Source organism: Pseudozyma flocculosa (assembly GCF_000417875.1).
Source record: "Pseudozyma flocculosa PF-1 unplaced genomic scaffold scaffold00020, whole genome shotgun sequence".
Lineage (NCBI taxonomy): Eukaryota > Fungi > Basidiomycota > Ustilaginomycetes > Ustilaginales > Ustilaginaceae > Pseudozyma > Pseudozyma flocculosa.
In genome coordinates this window covers 45,587-62,510 of record NW_006920888.1, presented here as the reverse complement: position 1 = coordinate 62,510, position 16,924 = coordinate 45,587, and the positions used below count along the sequence as shown (strand labels likewise).

Genomic DNA, 16,924 nt, shown 5'->3' with positions numbered 1-16,924 from the left:
CCGCCGCCAAAGGCCGGGTTGGGTCCGCCGGCGCCGCCGAAGCGCGAGGGCAGCGGCGCGCCTGCACCGTCGGCCTCTGCGCCGTCTGCCAGCGCGGCAATGGCGCGGTCCTTTTCGCTCATCTCTGCAAACGCCAGCCCGCCGTCGCCCTGCTGCTGCTGCCGCTGCTGCTCGTCTTCACCGACAGGCAGCTCGTCAAAGGCGTGGTCCTCTGCGAGCTCGGCGGCAATCTCCTGGTCGCGGTCGCGCTTGACGACCTCGAGCGGCGTTCCCCAGCCGTTTTTGAGCGCCCATGCCCACTCCTTGAGGGCCGGTCTGCCGACGAGGACGATGCCGCCGTCAATCTCGCGCTGGAGCTGCTGCTGCGGGGTGAGTGCAAAGGGGCTGTGGGGCATGTTTGGGTCCGATGCGGTGGCGTCCCAGGGCTCGAGGCCGAGGAGCTTGCGGCGGCGTTCCTGGAAGCGGGCCTGGAGCTCTCGTGCGAGGCCGCCGTGCTTTGTGCCGTTGGTCACCTCCCAGTCGACGGCGGCGGCGACGAGGATGGGCTTGACGTACTTTTTAAAGTAGCGGAGTGCCTGGTCGTAGTCGTCGTCGCCGGGGCTCTTTGTGGTGTATACGACGACCTTTCTGGGCCAGTCGTTTGTGCGCATCGACTCGTGGGCGAGGTGGCTGACCTTGTCGCAGTAGTCGCGGCGGATCTGGCGGCACTGCTTGCGGTCGTCGTAGTAGAGGTAGGAGAGGGTGCCGACGGTGACGAGGAAGATGGACCAGTTGCGCGAGGGCAGGCGGGGCTTCCAGGTGAGTACGCCGCGGGGCACGCCCATGAACTGGAGCGGCTTGAGGAAGGTGGGTACGGGCCGCGGGGGCGGTTTTGGCGTGGCAGTCGTCGAGGCTGGCGCTGGTGATGGCGCTGGCGTTGCCGGTGCCGGTGCCGGTGCCGCAGCCGGAGCCGCTTGGGCTGGCTGTGCGGGTGGTGTTGCCACTGTGGTGGTCGAGGGTGGTTTTGCGTCTGCCATGGTGGTCTTGATGGCGGCCCTGGAATGGAGGGCTGGTGGTGGTAGGGAAAGAGGTAAAGCCGCCTCTGTCTGAGCATCTTTTTGGCGCGCCCGCTTTCTTCCTTTTGGATGCGGGCGGCGGGCGGCGGGCGGCGGTTGGCCTGTTCGGAACCGGTTGGCTCCACTTTTGGCCTTTGCCCGCCGACCGCCCTTTTTGGACTTTTGACTCTTTGGCTTCTCGCCGACGTTGGTTTCGCTCCTCGACGTCGAGATTTAAGATTGCCCCTCGCCTTCTCTCTCCCCCTCTGTCAACCATCGACCCTCGCCCATCTCGCCATCTCGCACTCGCACTCGCACTCGCACTCGCAAAATGGACGCATCAACAACACCACCACCACCCGCCGCCTCGTCGTCCCGCACCTCGCCCACCGCGCTGCGGCCACTGCGCGCCCACATCGGCTGCCTCGCCCGCGCAGACGGCAGCGCCACCTTCAGCTCCGGCCCGCTCGAGGTCGCCGCATCCATACTCGGCCCCACAGAGGTGCGCATCCGCGACGAGCTCACCGACAGTGCCACCTTGGACATCGTCCTACACCCGCTCTCGGGCGTCGCAGGCATCCCAGCAAAGTCGATGGCCGCATCGCTCCACACCCTCTTCGCCTCGGTCCTCCTCCTCCACCACCACCCGCGCTCCATGATACAGCTCGTACTCCAGACCACCTCCTCCCCGCCCGCACCCGCCATCACCGATTCGGCGGCACGGGCGCGCAACCCGCTCCTCATTGGCCCAGACACCCCTCCCTCGCCCTCGGAAAAGGCCTGCCTCATCAACGCCGCATCCCTCGCACTCCTCGACGCCGGCATCGTCGCAAGGGGCACCGTCGCCGCCTGTTCCTGCGCAGTCCTAAGGCGCGATCAGGGCACCGTCCTCCGCCAGGCCAGCGGGTCCGTCCTCGGCGACGCGCAGATCAGAGCAAGGGCGAATGAATGGAGGACCGACAACGGCCTGCCACACGTCGACGACTTCAACGACCAGCAAGATGCACAGCAGGAGTGAGTACGCGGTGCGGTGCGGTGCGGTGCGGTGCGGTGCGGTGCGGCGCGGCGCGGCGTGGCGCAGTGCAGTACAGCCCAGGCTCCATGCCCCCGCTCCATCGTTCGGCTGCGTGACTAGACTGGCTTGTCCCTGACCATCCCCGACTTCCCTTGCCCCCCTTCCGCCTCTATGGCGCGCCGCAGCACCATCGTCCTCCTCGACCCAACGCCCACCGAGCTCAACTACGCCCTCAGCACCCACGTCTTTGCCTTTAGCTTTTCCGGATTCACGCACGACCCCTCGACGACGGCGCAAGAAGGATCCCAGGACGGTGCGAGAGCCGGCGTTGACGCAGCGGCAGCAGCAGCGGCAGACCAGACGACGCTCGTCTCGGACCAGATCTTCGCCGAGTCAATCGGCATCGTCAGCCTCGAGGACGTGAGTCGCCCCCGCCATCGGCCGTCGATGCGAAGGGATCACATGCTAACCGTCCCGACCGTCTCCCCGCTCGCTCGCTCCCTTCGTCCCGGCCTCTTTTCCCCCACGGCGGCTGCGCTGCAGAGGCAAAGAGCGGCCGACCTGTGTCGGCAAGCTGCCAGGTCGACAGTGGCCTTTATCCGCGGCGCCATGGCCAAGCGCGTCACGGCCCAGGTGCACGCCTCGACCTAAACCTAGACCTAGATCCCGATCGGCCATCCTCGTTGATGTGTCGGTGGCGACGGCGCAATGCAATGCAGACGAGACCAACCCGCTAAGGGGCCCTGCAGAATGAGAGCGAGAGAAGGAGCGATCGGTTCTTGGTCGCAGCTAGGCGCCGCAGCGGAGCGACTTACCTTAGCGGGATCGTGGAGGGGCGCGTGTTGAAGCCCCGGCCAGCACGTTGACACCATCATCGATGTCGTAGCTGGCCTACTCTCCACAGTCGCGCCGCCTGGGCCTGGGCAGATGGCCAAAGCGGGACAGCAATAGCGGTTGTCGCGCGAAGGAAAAGACAATCCGAGTCTATTCGCCAGCGAGCGAGGGAGCGCGACAATGACAAGCGAGGCAGCTCTTAGTCAAGGCGAGGCAAGGCGAGGCAAGGCAAGGCAAGGCAAGGCTGGCGCCGTCGTCGACCACTCTAGTCTCTCGTCAAGGTTGGTGGGTCACGATTGCCATGAATTCTTGTTTTGCCATCACCACCTTCGCTGCTCGTATTACACTACCCATGCCGAATTGGAGGAAAATTGCAGTACGACGATCACCGCTCCCCGACCTAGGTGATGCGGTGGAAGGGAAGAGACCAGGTGACCGGCATCACGCTACACCACGCCATTGCACTTGTGATGCAGCCGACGACGACAATTGTCGGTAGTTGGTCTATCTGTCAAAAAGCATCCAGGTCGGCTAGCCACGTCACGCCATGCCGTGCCATCTTTTCAATCTCGCCTGGACAAATTGGCGCTGCACGCTACCACCTTGGGCTCTAGACAGCCTAGCCTAGCCTAGCCTAGCCTGGCCTAGCCTATGCGCCGCCGACCCCGGTCCACGCCAGGCGCCCGCGCGATTGCACGTAGTTCTACGCTCTGCTGCGCTACCATCTGGGGAAGGAGGGACAGACAGAGGTTCGAGATTGATTCAGCCAGCCTTGACTACATGCTCGGGACGCTACATACCCTAAGACGGCGAGAGTGGGGGCGGTGGGAGACGACGTGCAGGCTTCGTCGGCTGGCGCGACGGGCTCAGCGGCCCAGATGGCGTCGCTGGCTGGCCGGCTGGCTGGCTGGCTGTGGTCGGGCAAGAGACTGTGGGGAAACTCGGTACCAGGTCGGCTGGCTTTGGCGAGGCAGGGCCGTCCCCGCGGCGCGTTGCCATGTGTAGCCTTCTCGTATGTACACTCTCGCGACCGTCGAGGTAGCGATATATACGAGCGAGGATCCAGCACGTTGATCCCCAGCCTTCACTCCATCCGCCCCTGCTCACCCCAAGACCCGGCCGCACAACGCCCGTCTCAAGCCCAACCACGATGCGCCTTGGCACCACGCCCCTCGTTCTCCTCCCCCTCCTCGTCCCCCTCGTCTGGGGCAAGCAGGCATCCCACGCCGACATCATGGCCGACGCGCCGCCGGGCATGATACCGTACACCTACTACCAGCCGGAGCTCATCGACCAGTACAGCAAAAACGCCGTTGCGGTCCGAGGAAAGCCGTACGAGCGTTTCTTCACGCGCAACCTGTACGTGCGTCCGTCGATGGTGGAGCCGAGTCGGAGCCCGATCTGCTGCGAGACGCAGGCGCTGCAGCCGGACCTGTCGGACCTCGACACGATCCTCGTCCCCGCCTCGACGACGCTGCAGCACGAAGACGCATGGTGCGCCTACAACCAGTCGGGGGCCGGGTACGTTTCGTCGCGCACCTACTTTCCCGGTGCGACGGCCGACATGGTGCAGTGGTGGATGTGGTGGCATTCCGGCGAGTCGGAGCGGTACATGCTCTGGCACCCGTACGCCCACGTCTCGATTTCGTCGTCGGCCAGCGCGACGTTTGACAACCCGCTCTTCGACGATAAACAGAAGCTCTACGGCAGCGTGCACACCATCCGCGAAATCATCGGGGACACGCAGGAGGACATTGCCATCCACTGGTTCCCGCCGGCCCACTTTGGTCTCGACGAGAGCCGCTTCGAGCAGGCGGGCGTCGTGGCGGATGCGTGCGGCGAAATCTACCTGGGTCCGCTCAAGGTCATCGATATGATCCACCTCTGGTACAAGTCGCCCGACGGAGACGGACTGGTGCTGCGCAGCCGCTACTTTCTCGCTAGCCGCGTCAGCCTCCTCGGTCTGCTGCCGCTCGACCCCATCGCGAGCCCGCTCGGCATCCAAAAGGCCTTTGTCGGTCGCCACATTGCCAGCCTCCAGTTCGCACACGACCAGCAGGAGTTTACCCACCTCGGCGGATTCCTGCCCCACATCTACCGCCGCTTCGCTAAACCTCCCTCCAACGCCACCGCCACCGACACCGCCTCGTCCGACGGTCCCGTTGCCGTTGTCGCTGCCGCCTTGTCGGGCCTGGGGACCTTGTTCGACGGCGGCGCCTCGTCCAACGTCGATGCCGCCCCGTCCAAGGGGGGCATGGTGAAGAAGACCAAGAGACCGACGCCGGCGTAGAGGCATCGGCTCAGCATCCATCTCCCTTCACGTCGCTTGCCCCTGCCGCTCCGCCCCCGTCCTTCCCGCTTCCCCCACCTCCCTTCTCTAGCTCAGCCCGATGTCTAGTCACCTGCTCCCGCACCACCGTTATCCTCCCCTCGAGCCCAATTCATCTCCAATCCCGGTGCTTCACCCCGCCCGTCTGTGCATCCCTTCTCTTCCTCCCCGCATCCTCTCACCGCAGAGACACAGCTTTGAGCCAAGGATAAAAGGACAGTGGATCCATTCCCATTTTCTCCCCGAGCAGAACGACGGCAAAGAAAGAGCGCAGAGTGGTGCCTGCGGTTGCAAACTAGCAAGCGATCGAGGCAGGGAGCGAGGCAGGAAGGCAGGGAGAGGAGGTGGTACAGTGTGTATACTTCGACGACGTTCGAGAGCGCAGCGTCACGAGATGTGCAGAGCAGGTTGCAGAGCGGAAAGGTTGGGGGGCAAACGAGAAAAAGGGCAGAGAAAGAGAGAGAGGGAGAGAAAGCGAGGGAGAAGACGTCGGCGACCAGGACAATAATATAGAGGACGGGGAAAGACTAGCGTACAGTGTGCCTCTTCCTGCAGGTGCTGCGAAAGTGTTCGTTTCAAGGGGTTGCGCGGGGAGAGGGGAGAGGGGGCTAGGCGCTGCGGGAAAGCCAAGGAACGAAAAAAAGGCGCGAGTGAGGCAGCGCAGCATTGACCGGCGATCCAGCAGGGGCGATTCAAGGCAGGAGGGTCGAGGGGCGCAACGAGGCAGGTCCGGACAGGCAGGGCAGGGCGAGGCGACGACGACGACGACGACGGCCAGACCGCAGTACGCACGTCGACCGCGCTCAATGGATCTCGGTGAACCTGCCCCTCTTGGCGTCGCCGCTGCCGCCACCGCCACCGCCGCCGCCATTCCTCTCCTCGCCCTCGCTGGCCTGCCGCTTAAGCCCGCCCGTGGCCATCGACGGCGTGCCCTCCTTGCTCCTGGGCCCTATGCCTTCGCCCGGCTGCGTGCCGACCAGTGACGACACCGGATTGGTCAGGTTGCCCGAGGCGTCTGAAAAGCTGCCTGCCGCGATCAGGTTCTGCAGCATCGCAATGTACTCCTCGTCCGAGAAGCCCATCCCGGCCAGGGGGTTGAGGGTCGAGCCGTCCTGCCCTTGCCCCTGCCCTTGCCCCTGCCCCTGCCCCTGACCCTGCCCGCTGTTGCCGTCGCCTGGCCCGGCCGACGACGTGAAGAGCGACTGCCCGCCACCGGACGACGACGACGACGACGGCCCTTGCCCGGCGTTGGACAGGCGGTGCAGCGTCGAGGCCTGCAGCGCGTTTTGCAGCGCCGACTCGGTCACGGGGCCCAGCCCGAGCGAGCGCGGGATCTCTTCCATCTTCTGCACCGTCTTGAGGTGGATCAGATGTTTCTGTTAGGGGCCAAGTCAAGGGCAGAGAGACGAAATGAGACAAGGTGACGGGAGGAAAGGGGATGGATCCAAGACGCAAGGTCAGATTTAGTGCCCGTGGCGCCCCGCGCGTCCGGGCATTGCGCCTCCTCCAGCGTCGCCCGCCATCGCACCGACGGCCACTCACCTCGAGCATATTGAGCAGGCCCTCCTTGGTAAACGGCTTGGGCAAGATGTCGTTCATGCCGTTGGCCATGTACTGCATCAGCTCGCTCGGCCCCGAGTTGGACGTCATCGAGATGATGGGCGTGCGCGGGTCAAACTGGCGGATGAGCGACGTGGCCGACACGCCGTCGAGGTTGGGCATGACAATGTCCATCAGGACCAGGTCGTACTTTTCCAGATTCATCTTGTTGACCGCCGACATGCCATCGACGGCGTAGTCGATGCTGCAGCCAAACACCTGCAGGAACTTGGAGCTGAGCTTGCGGCACACGGCGTCGTCGTCGACCAGCAGCACTCGCGGCGGAATCGCCCAGCCGGGTACGAACGTCGACCGCCGCACGCGCAGGTAGTTGCCGCCGCCGCCGCCGCCGCCACTACCACTGCTGCTGCCGCCTTCGTCAGAGGGCGTGACACTCCCATCTTTGGCATCGCTCGCCCTGCCGCCGTTCCCGCCGGCAGCGGTGGCGGCAGGGCCGTAAGGGTTCGGCGAGCCCGAGATCGAGTTGGACCGGCCGTCGATGCGTGGCATGTTGCGCGGCAGGTCCTCGAGCTGCGGCACGCGCAGGCCATAGTCGTTGGCGCTGCCCGCCGACGACGAGCCGTTGGGCGAGGCCTGCTTCCGGAAGGCGGCACCCACCGCCTCGGCAAAGCTGCTCTGCGCCGACTTGGCCCCACGAGACCCAGCCGTCGCATCAGCCGCATTGTTGGCGAGGTAGTCCTCGTTGCCCTCCCTCGGCTGCAGCGTGCCGACGGTGAACACGCGCAGGCCGGCGCGCTCGAACTGGGCCAGGTCCGGATGGCTTAGCGAGCCTGCGGCCGACTCGAGCAGCTGAGCCGTGGTGCCGTCCGACTCGAGATGCTGGTGGGGAGGGTGCAGCGAGGTGACATTGTCGTTGTCGGCGCCGCCGCTGGCCACATCGCGGGCCGTCCCCTTGCCCTTGGCATCGCTGCCCGCCGACGATGATGTCGATGTACTGGTAGGCCGTCCCGAGCTATCCCGGGGCGAGCTGACACTCTTTGGCGAGAGTGGTGCCGACGTCGAGGCCGACACCGCAGGGTGACGAACATCGGCCCGCCCACGCGCCTGCGCCGGCCCCGAGGCCGATGATGCGCCGCCGACGAGGCCCGGCCGGATGCTGGCCATGCGCTGCGAGATCTCGCTCATGGTGGCAAACGAGGCCTGTGTGACGTCCTCGTAGTTGCCGATCAGCCGGTTGGCCTCGTCCGAAGGCACAAAGGCTCCGCCATCGCCGATAGCGCCGCCACTACTGCCGCCGCCGCCTCCACCGTTGGCGAGCATGTTAGCCTCGCTGCGCTTGTCGGCCTCGACGTTCATCAGATACTGAATGAGGCTCTGCATGAGCTGGTCCTGCTGCACCATGTTCTTCTGGTAGGTGAGCATCTCGCCAATGATGCCCTGGTACTGCTTGGTGAGGCCGTTGATGTGGCTGCTCAGCTGGTCCTGGACCGCCGTCAGGTTGGCCACCTGCGCTTTGAGCTCCGAGTAGGATTCGGCCGCGCTCTCTGCCGCCTCGCCCGGCGGCGGCAGCGTCGGGCTTTCGTCGCGGCCGTCGATGGCGCCGTCTGTGGGAACGCTGGCGACCTTGGCGCCGCCTTTTTTCTTTGCGGGGATCTTGCGCCGCACATTCTCGAGCAGGTCGTCGCGGCCGCGAATAAAGTCCGGGTGCTGGAACTCCCACATGTGCTCGCCAACGTTGGAGCCGGGGTCCTCTGGGTTCTTGATCTTGTGGAAGTCGTACTTGTTGAGCTGGCGCACGAAGCTGGCAAAGTTCGAGTGGCGGAAGTTGCGCGGCAAAACGTGCTTGGTGAAGTCGTTCATGTCCTTGACGACGAAGCTCTCGCCCGACGGGTTCCACGTGACGACGTTTTCGTAGGCCGGGTCGCTGAGCATGCCAAAGAGCTTCTTGACAAAGTCGCTGGTGCCCTTCTGGACGGGGCCGGCGCCCGCCGCTCCACCGCCGCCGTCGCCGTCTCGGCCTTTGCCGCCCAAGTCGTCATCGTCATACTCGTCGAGGTCCTCGAGTTTGGCCGAGTAGCCCCGTGAGCTAGATGCAAGGCCATTACCGCCGCCGCCGCCGCCGATGCTGCTCGAGGCCGATCCGCGCTGTGCAATGTCGCCCTGCGCCCTTGACTGCGCGCTGGATGCAGCGGAGCTCTGGAGGACCGAGGGAGGGGGCGCGGTCGAGGACCAGCCGGGGTGGGCGCCGATGTAGGGGTCGATCGGACGCTGATGCTGGGCAGCGGCGGCAGCTTGGGGTCCAAAGCTGGAGGAGTCGGTTGAGACGTAAGAGGGCTGGTGCTGCTGTGGCGGCGCTCTGGGGTTGGCGGAATGGTGCTGATGCTGGTGCTGGTGCTGGTGCTGGTGCTGGTGCTGGTGCTGGTGCTGGTGCTGAGGGTGGACAGGGTAGGCACTAGTGGCATCGTAGGATGCATATCCGGATGGAGCCTGACGTGCGAGGCGAGGGTCTAGGTCGGTTGTAGGCTGCGACTGCCAGTGCGGGGCGTTTTGCGGAAGCGGACCGGGTGTGCGTCCTGGCGAGATGGGTGCGGAGTGCTGGTGGTGGTAAGCGGCGGGGACCTGGTAGCCTGCCTGGCCGTGGCGGTAAGGGTCCATCTGTGCGCCATTCGGGTGGAGATGGCTGCCGTGCTGTGGGAATGAGGCGTTGTTTGCGCTGCCGTTGGCTGACGCGGGATGGTTTGGGTAAGGTGGCTGTGGCGCAGCGGCATGGTGCTGCTGCTGCTGCTGCTGCTGCTGCTGCTGCTGCTGCTGCTGCTGCTGCTGCCACGACTGCTGATGGGCTGGCATTACGGCGTCGGGTGGGCGAGGGTGAAGAGTCGAGGAGTTCTTGGATCTAGGGAGTGAGTTGTAGTCGTTGGGGTGAGCCGCTGGCCGATGGCCTCATGGGTGGGGGGGTCTAGGCTGGCGAGAAAGACGCTCGCGGTGGAAAGGCAGCGATGATGCCAGGTAGAAGGGCACGCCTGAGGCACCTCGGAGGTACGGCGTAGAGGTGCACGTGTAGGATGCAAGGTGATGGGCGAGTCGGATGCGAGCAGAGTGGCTGCAAGGTGCAGGCTGTAGCGAGGTGAGGTGCAGTGGTGAGATGGGGGTGGCGGCGGTGATGGCGATGATCCGAGAGTGGTCGGAATAGAGATGGTCAGCCGGGCGGATTCGGGCGGCGACGACGTGTGCGGTTCGGGCGGGGCGATCTGACCAGCCGGTGAAGGGGAGAGAGCCGAGGTTGCGCGATGAGGGGATGGTGGTGGTGGCGATGACGAAGAGCGGTGGTGGTGGAGGCCAGCCGACCACGTTTGGGGGGGTTCGCCGCGGCGGCTCGCTCCTCGACTCGCTTTTCGCGTAGCGCGAGGCAGCTGGCAGCTGGCAGCCGGCAGGCAAAGTCAGATCGGGGTTGCATGCGCCCAGCCTGGCCTAGGCAGGCAAAGCCAAGTCAGCCCGGCCTCGCTCTCGTCAAGCGGATGGCTGACTGGGTCCCCCATCGAAATTAAACCTGCCTGCCTGCCTGGCTTGACGCCCGTAGTGGCATTTGAAATCCACGCCAGCTGGACCCGCCGCTGCAAGGGTTTTGTATTGCATCGGGCGAGGCCTCTTGGCGGGCCTCAAGATCGACGGCTGCGTGGGGGCGTGGGCGCGTGGCCTTCTTCGCCTGCCTGCCTGCCTGCCTGCCTGCCTCTTGCCAGCCTGCCTTCTTCCTCGCCTGCCTGTGCTTTTGCCTCGCTCTGCAAGCTCATCCTTATTGTTCGTCGGAGCAAACGGAGCCGCAAAACGGCCTCTGCCAAGGTCCCCCTCGTCGTCGTCGTCGATCCCTGCTGCATCGTCGCTTGGCAGGCATCTCAAGGGAGGGCAGGCATCGATCGCACCGTGGCGGCCAAATCGCGCCGGCCGGGGACCATCCTCCAGGCAATCAGCGATCGGCGTCGGGCCATCGAGGTCCCTTCACCAAGGCGAGCCCTAAATCCTTCCCCCCGTTCATGCCTCTTCAAAGAGATGGAAGGCCAAAGCCTTCGGGCCCGAGGGCCGTCGTCAAGTCCACCTTGACACCCTGTCCCGGGAACGACGCCCCACAACTCCGCTCACATAAGCTTCGCTTCTGCTCAGCGCCGGGCCCTGGGGTCCATGCAGTCACGGGCGAGCGGTAGGTATACAGCGGGGAGCGTGATCCTCGGTCGAGCGCCCACGGTCCATTCCGAAGCTCTAGCTAGAGTGACAAACGGCCGCTGTTCAGTCCGAAGGGCGCATGCCATACGGCGTGCTCGTTGGATGGCTAGCGAGTCGCAGAGTCACCTCTCTTTGACGCGACGCCGCCGCCGCTGGACCGTGACCATACGCGCCGCTGCACCTCCCAAGCACCAGGCTTCGGGCTTGACCATGAACCAAATCCCCACCGACGCGAGCAAAGGGGACGTCAGGCAACCGCGACATGGCGGGCGCATCTTACGGCCGGCCGCAGTAGGAGCCGATGTTGCCATGTCCAAGGCCCGGTAACCTTTGCTCCACCTGCGTCGGCTCAGCAGTTGCGGCGCTCGATAGGTGCCAACGCCAGCAGGGCAAGCCGAATCGCGCGGCGTTTAAAACACTCCAATTCTTTGGAGGCCACCCTCCCCGGGGTCTACATGACTGCAGCCAGCATGGGCAGATTACTGAACCGCGGCCACCTGTTTGCTCAGGCGCAGGATCGCTGTTTGACTCGACAAAGCCGCACTGCTCGCCACCGTCAGGATGCTGCGACGATATGCGGATCTGGAGCGAGCGGGCACCGTCACGCGTTTCGACAGCAGCCGTGAGTCGACGGCGTCGGCGGCCGCCGCGGCCCAGTCGCACAGGTTGTCGTCCTTGATATGCTCGCCAAGCGACCGACCGCCTCGCAACCCGCTGTAGGGACCTGGCGTCTGAAGCAGGCTAGGGCATGGGTACAAGCGCGCCTAGGTCGAACTCGACCACGTGGTGCGGCTCTCGACGAAGTCAGTTCAGTACTGTAAGTAGCGTGCTCGATCGTCGGCAAGAGTAGTGAGCAGAGGAAGCGGCGTCCAGCAAGCGACAAGCTGCGTCCAGCCGAGAAGGGTGGCGAGAGAGAGTGAAAAAGGTCGGTGCGCCTACCCTTCGGCTTTGCAAGAGAATGGTCCGATGGCGAAGACTTGCGCCGAGCCTCGGGATCGGCCCACCAGCCGATACGCTTCGAGCTCACCAGCAGCAGCGCAGCAGCGCAGCGAGCATGGGCCTGCGCCGACAGGAAGGCGCGCTGAGCGGCAGCACCGGCGTGGATAAGTAGCACCCAGTCAAGGTCGAGGAAGGAAGGCGAAAGCGTCCAAGGAGATGGATCGCATCCTCCGCGGAGGGCTTGAGCCTTTGCTCGCCAAGATCGTGCAGACAGGGTCTCGAGGATCCACATCTGGCCAGCTCGACGTGCTCCGACCTGCTCGAGCTGCCGGTGCGGTCCATCGATAGGCTTAAGGAACGTACCGCCCATGGCGGCTGTACGTCGGGTGCATGCAGCGGTTCCTTGCCCTCTTCGCGTACCAACAAAGACAATTAGATGTCTCGGGTCTTTCACCGGCGGAGAGGTCGAGTTCCCACGATACGGTACCATATGCAGCGCTGCGCTGTCGGGTTGCCCGTGCCAGAAGGTAAATAGCTTTGCCTGCAGGGCGCGACCTGGTGGACCGGCTGCCGGCCAACTGGATCTACAGTCAACCTTGCACAGGCTGTAGGGCGCCAGGTCGGCATGCAGGTCGAACGAGCATGCAAGCGAAAAAGACGAGGGCTCGTATTCGGTCTCGCATTGCGGGCGAGCAAGCAGCAAGGATGCTACGGGTACGGGTCGGGTTTCCAGGCCGAGGAGGGGGAGGAGGACGGCGAAGGGTGATGACGATCAGGGCAGTCAGGGAGGGCCCGTCTGTGCATCTTTGCAGCGAAGCTGCATCTCGCATGCGTGCGTCTGCCAGCGCTCCGCTCGCCTGTCAGGACCTCGGAGCGAGCCGAACGCGCGTGGGTGCCCGCAGGTACGGTACGCTACCGTGCGACCGTGCGACCGTGCGGCCGGTGCGGTGGGTGCGTTCGTTCGGCGCGCGAACCGTCGGCAACGGTCGGGCGGTCGAGCCAGCGCCGCCAGTGTGCCCGCCGGTCGCGGGCCGAGCCAGCGGCCTGCAACCGAAAGTCCGACGTTCTTTTCGGACCCTCCCTGCCTCCCCTACCTGGTCTTCCCTTTGGCGCCGCGGCGTGATAGACGATCGAAGCGTTGGACGTCCTTGACACCTGCCACCGGCAGCCTCGAGGGTCGCTGCAGCGGTAAATGTTGGCCTCACTCGGCTTTCCCACGCTCCCTCCCAAACGACGCAGTGGTCGCATTGCCTGCAAGTCCCTGCTTGCTTGGCTGGCCTGCTTGCGACCTGCGAATGGAGCCAGCCGGAAGTCAAGCCAGCTGGTGCCAGCTCGTCACCGTGCGCGCATCAGGCCATGTCGGTCCCAGGCGACGGATCGGCCCGACCCCTTCCGCCAATGGCACCGCGTGTAGACCGTCTGGGGCTGAAACTAGCGCCCGGCCGCAACGTCGGATGGGCCGACTACGCCCTCGTCGCCGGCCCAAGCAGAAGCAAGCTGTGGTCGATTGGATGTGGCATCGCCGAGACCACACGCACGTCCCACCACCGCGCGTGTGCTCTCCCATGGTCGCGCCGTCAGAGCAGATCGAACGCAGAGGGCCGAACGCGAGACACGGCTGCATCGGTCGGATGGCTGCCGAAAGTGATGGTTCCTGGTGAAGAGTTCCGGGTCAAGAGGCCAGGCGTGGGTTTTGCGAGCGGGTGTGGTCTGTTACAGTGCTCGGGAGGCGCATGCTGAGGCTTGCTAGCTGGCTGGCTGCCAGTCTCGGGGCGGAAGGGCTGGTCAAACGCTACATACAGGTGCCCGAGCTCAGCTCGTCCTTGCCTTGGCTCTGTTCCACGACCATCCCTAGCCTTTGCCTTTTCGACACAGACCAGCCTTGCCTCCTCTCCAGCGTCCCCCCTCCTCTGCGCCGTCTAGCTTCGAAGTTGCAAGCTTTGGCCTCGTCTCTCGTCTATAAAGCATCGACACACCGCTGGCTCCCCTCTCCAACCATGACAGACCACAAGCCCTCCTCCGCCGAACCCCACGAGCCGCATCTCTTCCTCTCGCGCAGCGAAGGCCTTCACTTCCAGAGCATCGTCACCTATCGCCAGCTCGGCCTCCTTGCTCTTGCCGCCCTCGCCTTCTGGGCCTTCTTTCGCTACTGCTTCTGATCAGCGTCGACTGCAGCTCGGTCATCTTTTCCTCCCGATTGTCGCGCTTCACGACTCCATCAACCTCCTCTTTATCCCCTTTGCCCTCCGCGCCCCGTCAAAATGGTCGCCATCAAGCCCATCGTCCAGTCCATCGCCGTGTACGGCAACGCCCTCGGAGCCCAGGTGCACGGGCCTCAGAACTCGTGGTCGCAGCACCGCGTCACCGACGCCGGCACGCTCCACGTCGCCGTCTCGCACGACGCGTGGGCCAGCGCGGCGGGCTGCAACACGCCCAACGGCGTCCACGTGCTCGGCGTCCACAACACCGAGACCAACCAGACGACGTACGTCGCCCCCGAGGGCCAGCTGGCCAAGTGCACCCACGAGCAGCTCGAGAGCTTCGTCCAGAGCCACCTCCACCCCAACGGCACCATCGTCGCCGAGCACAGCGAGCTCACCCGGCGCCTCGGCGGCTACAACATCATCAACTTTTCGGCCCGCCTGACGGGCGCCGGCATCGTCTTCAACGGCGCCATCGGCTGGCCCGTCATCGGCGCCGTCGTCGTCGCCGTCGCAGGCTACTTTTGGTGGAACCACAGCGACACGGACAAGTCGGGCATCGAGAGCATCCCGACGCCCAACCGCCGCCGCAGCCTCGACGACGCCTCGCACGTCGCCAAGCGCGCCGCACAGGACGTCATCTTCGAGTACAACGACGTCAGCGTCAACGGCCGCACCATCGCCCACTCGAGCGTCGACGACGACAAGGCCATCGTCGACTTTTGCGGAAAGGACATCGAGATGCAGGGCGCTTCGTCCGGATGCTGCGAGGCCCGCTTCGTCTCCGCCGAAAAGGGAACTCAGTTCGAGCATATCGGCATCATGAGGTCGGATATCAGTGTTAACTGCTATTGAAGCCGGCGATCTCGAGCTCCTAGACGCTCCATTGCTTGCGTATATCTGTTTTGTTGCGAATGAATGGCTCTGCGACGTGTTTTTTATTATTTTTTTCGTTACATTTTTTTTTGTGTGACGGTGGAGTCAGGGTGGTGGCGGCGGGATTGGAAGGAGGGAGGGGAGGGGGAGAGGGCCAAAGGGGACGCACGATACCGCCGCTGCCGTGTCATTGGAAGAGCAGGTGTGAGTTGGAAGAGCAGGTGTGAATTGGGGGGAGCAGGAGGTGGTTGTTGGTTGTTCGTAAAGGCGCGACGTTGACGTTGGTGGGCCATGCCCCGCGCGGGTGGAGGGGTGAGACGAGGTGCTGAAAGGGATGCGGACTTGTCTTGTCTCGGCCAGAGAAAGAGAGGTGGGAGGGAGGTACGAATAGGGTGCCGCACCCCGAGGCTGCTGGAAACGACGAAAGGAAAAGGGTTGGCCTGGCCTGACTTGAGCCAGGTTGGCGTTTCGTCCCTCGCTGCTTCTCAACCTTGCCGGGCAGGTATACACACACACACGCACACACGCACGCACGCACGCGCAGCTTCAGAAAGCCAAGAGTGGGTTTATTCGCAGCAGCAGTAGCAGCAGCGAGCCATTACCGCGTATCGGCCAACTCGACGAGCTTGTCCACGCTGACCGGTCTAAACCCAGCCGCATCGGCCTCGTCGGACCGCAGCTCGACAAAGACGACATCGTCGTGGATGTAAAACGACGTGCCCCTCTTGCCATCGACGGTGCGGCTGATGCGCAGCATCGGCTCGCCGCTGGTCGCATCCACCCGGTTGAGCGGCAAGACGAGTAGGTCGCGCTCGGCCGCTTTTTCCTCGACGATCTGTCGAAGCGTCACCTCTTCCTCGTCCCCCTTCTTGCGCGTCGTTTGTTTGGTCGTCGCTTCGGCATCGGTGGAGGTGGTGCCGCGGGTCGGACGCAGATCCGGTTTGGCCAACCTCCCCCGTTCCGATGCCGGGAGCGATACGGCTTCGTCGAGCATCTTCAACCCCCTCTTGAATCCACCCACCATCCCCCTCTCCTCCATCAGCTCGGCGGGCCACCAAGCCTTCCAGAACGAGTACCACGCCGCCACCTCGTCGAGGTTAGCATCGCGCTGCGTGAGCCAGAGGTGCAGCGTGTCGAGCCACTTGGGGAAGAACTCGACCTCGACGACGCGCGCCACCACCGACGGACGCAGCAGCCCGTCCCCGAGCCACTCGACGACGCGCTCCAGCACCGACATGTCCTGCGCCGCCGGGTCCACGACGAAATCGTGCCGCACCGACGCAGACAGCTTGGGCACCACCGTCGACAGCAGCATCGACTCAAACTCGCGCCCGTCGTAGACGTCGCGCCACCGCGCCAGGTGGCGTGGCACGCCGTCGCGCGGCTTCCACGCCTTGAGGTGCGACCGCACCCGCCGCTTGGCGTCGGCCAGCACGCCGTCCAGCCGCGGACCCAGCAGCGGCAGCCACGGAAACAGGATGTGGTCCAGCCCCACCTTGGACCGCCGCGGCTCCCAGTCGCGCACCGCCGCCTCGAGCTTGGGCAGCAGCAGCTGCTCGACGATATTGTCCAGCACGAACCGCGGCAGGATCGGCCGCCAGCTCTCGACCAGCTGCACCGCCGGCGCCGCACGGTCCGGCTTCCACTCGTTGTTGAGCGCGCCGCGGATCCTGGGCATCCACACGTTCCACAGCAGCGACTCGTACGGCGTCATGACCGCCGCCGCCGCCGCCCCGGCCGCCCCGGCCCTTGCCGAAGTGGCCTTGGTCGACGTCGGCCGCGACTGCACGGGCGCCCCGTAGCGGTCCAGCGCCGACTCGGGCTCGGACGGATCGCGGATGCGCAGTGCCACCCTCCAGCCGACGAGGTGCGTGGCAGTGTATTCGGGCTGTTTGAGCGGCTGCCAGTCGGACCAGAGGCG

At 64.9% G+C, this 16,924-nt stretch overlaps 6 protein-coding genes across 6 annotated transcripts in view; 3 read left to right on the top strand and 3 right to left on the bottom strand.

Annotated features, from left to right (window-relative positions):
• Nucleotides 1–1,016, bottom strand: part of PFL1_05466 (uncharacterized protein) — a gene marked incomplete at both ends in the record, with an annotated part of 2,143 nt that extends 1,127 nt beyond the window's left edge. The window contains one exon of the mRNA XM_007883002.1: nt 133–1,016. Within this exon, the coding sequence (XP_007881193.1) occupies nt 133–1,016 (884 nt within the window). The remainder of the gene's footprint in view (nt 1–132) is intronic.
• A 349-nt stretch (nt 1,017–1,365) lies between these two features.
• PFL1_05465 (uncharacterized protein) lies at nt 1,366–2,700 on the top strand (the record flags this gene model as incomplete). The annotated part of the gene is made up of 3 exons (XM_007883001.1): nt 1,366–2,048; nt 2,235–2,469; nt 2,593–2,700. 3 exons carry the CDS (start codon nt 1,366–1,368, stop codon nt 2,698–2,700), a joined length of 1,026 nt encoding a protein of 341 aa, XP_007881192.1.
• A 1,333-nt stretch (nt 2,701–4,033) lies between these two features.
• PFL1_05464 (uncharacterized protein) lies at nt 4,034–5,173 on the top strand (the record flags this gene model as incomplete). Its single annotated transcript, XM_007883000.1, has 1 exon — nt 4,034–5,173. The coding sequence occupies one exon, from the start codon at nt 4,034–4,036 to the stop codon at nt 5,171–5,173; it is 1,140 nt and encodes a 379-aa protein (XP_007881191.1).
• Nucleotides 5,174–6,015: 842 nt separating this feature from the next.
• Nucleotides 6,016–9,619, bottom strand: PFL1_05463 (uncharacterized protein; the record flags this gene model as incomplete). Its single annotated transcript, XM_007882999.1, has 2 exons — nt 6,016–6,588; nt 6,755–9,619. The coding sequence occupies 2 exons, from the start codon at nt 9,617–9,619 to the stop codon at nt 6,016–6,018; spliced, it is 3,438 nt and encodes a 1,145-aa protein (XP_007881190.1).
• A 4,568-nt stretch (nt 9,620–14,187) lies between these two features.
• PFL1_05462 (uncharacterized protein) lies at nt 14,188–14,982 on the top strand (the record flags this gene model as incomplete). The annotated part of the gene is made up of 1 exon (XM_007882998.1): nt 14,188–14,982. The coding sequence occupies one exon, from the start codon at nt 14,188–14,190 to the stop codon at nt 14,980–14,982; it is 795 nt and encodes a 264-aa protein (XP_007881189.1).
• Nucleotides 14,983–15,601: 619 nt separating this feature from the next.
• PFL1_06900 (uncharacterized protein) overlaps nt 15,602–16,924 on the bottom strand; it is a gene marked incomplete at both ends in the record, with an annotated part of 3,325 nt that continues 2,002 nt past the window's right edge. The window contains one exon of the mRNA XM_007883165.1: nt 15,602–16,903. Coding sequence (XP_007881356.1) covers nt 15,602–16,903 — 1,302 coding nt within the window. The remainder of the gene's footprint in view (nt 16,904–16,924) is intronic.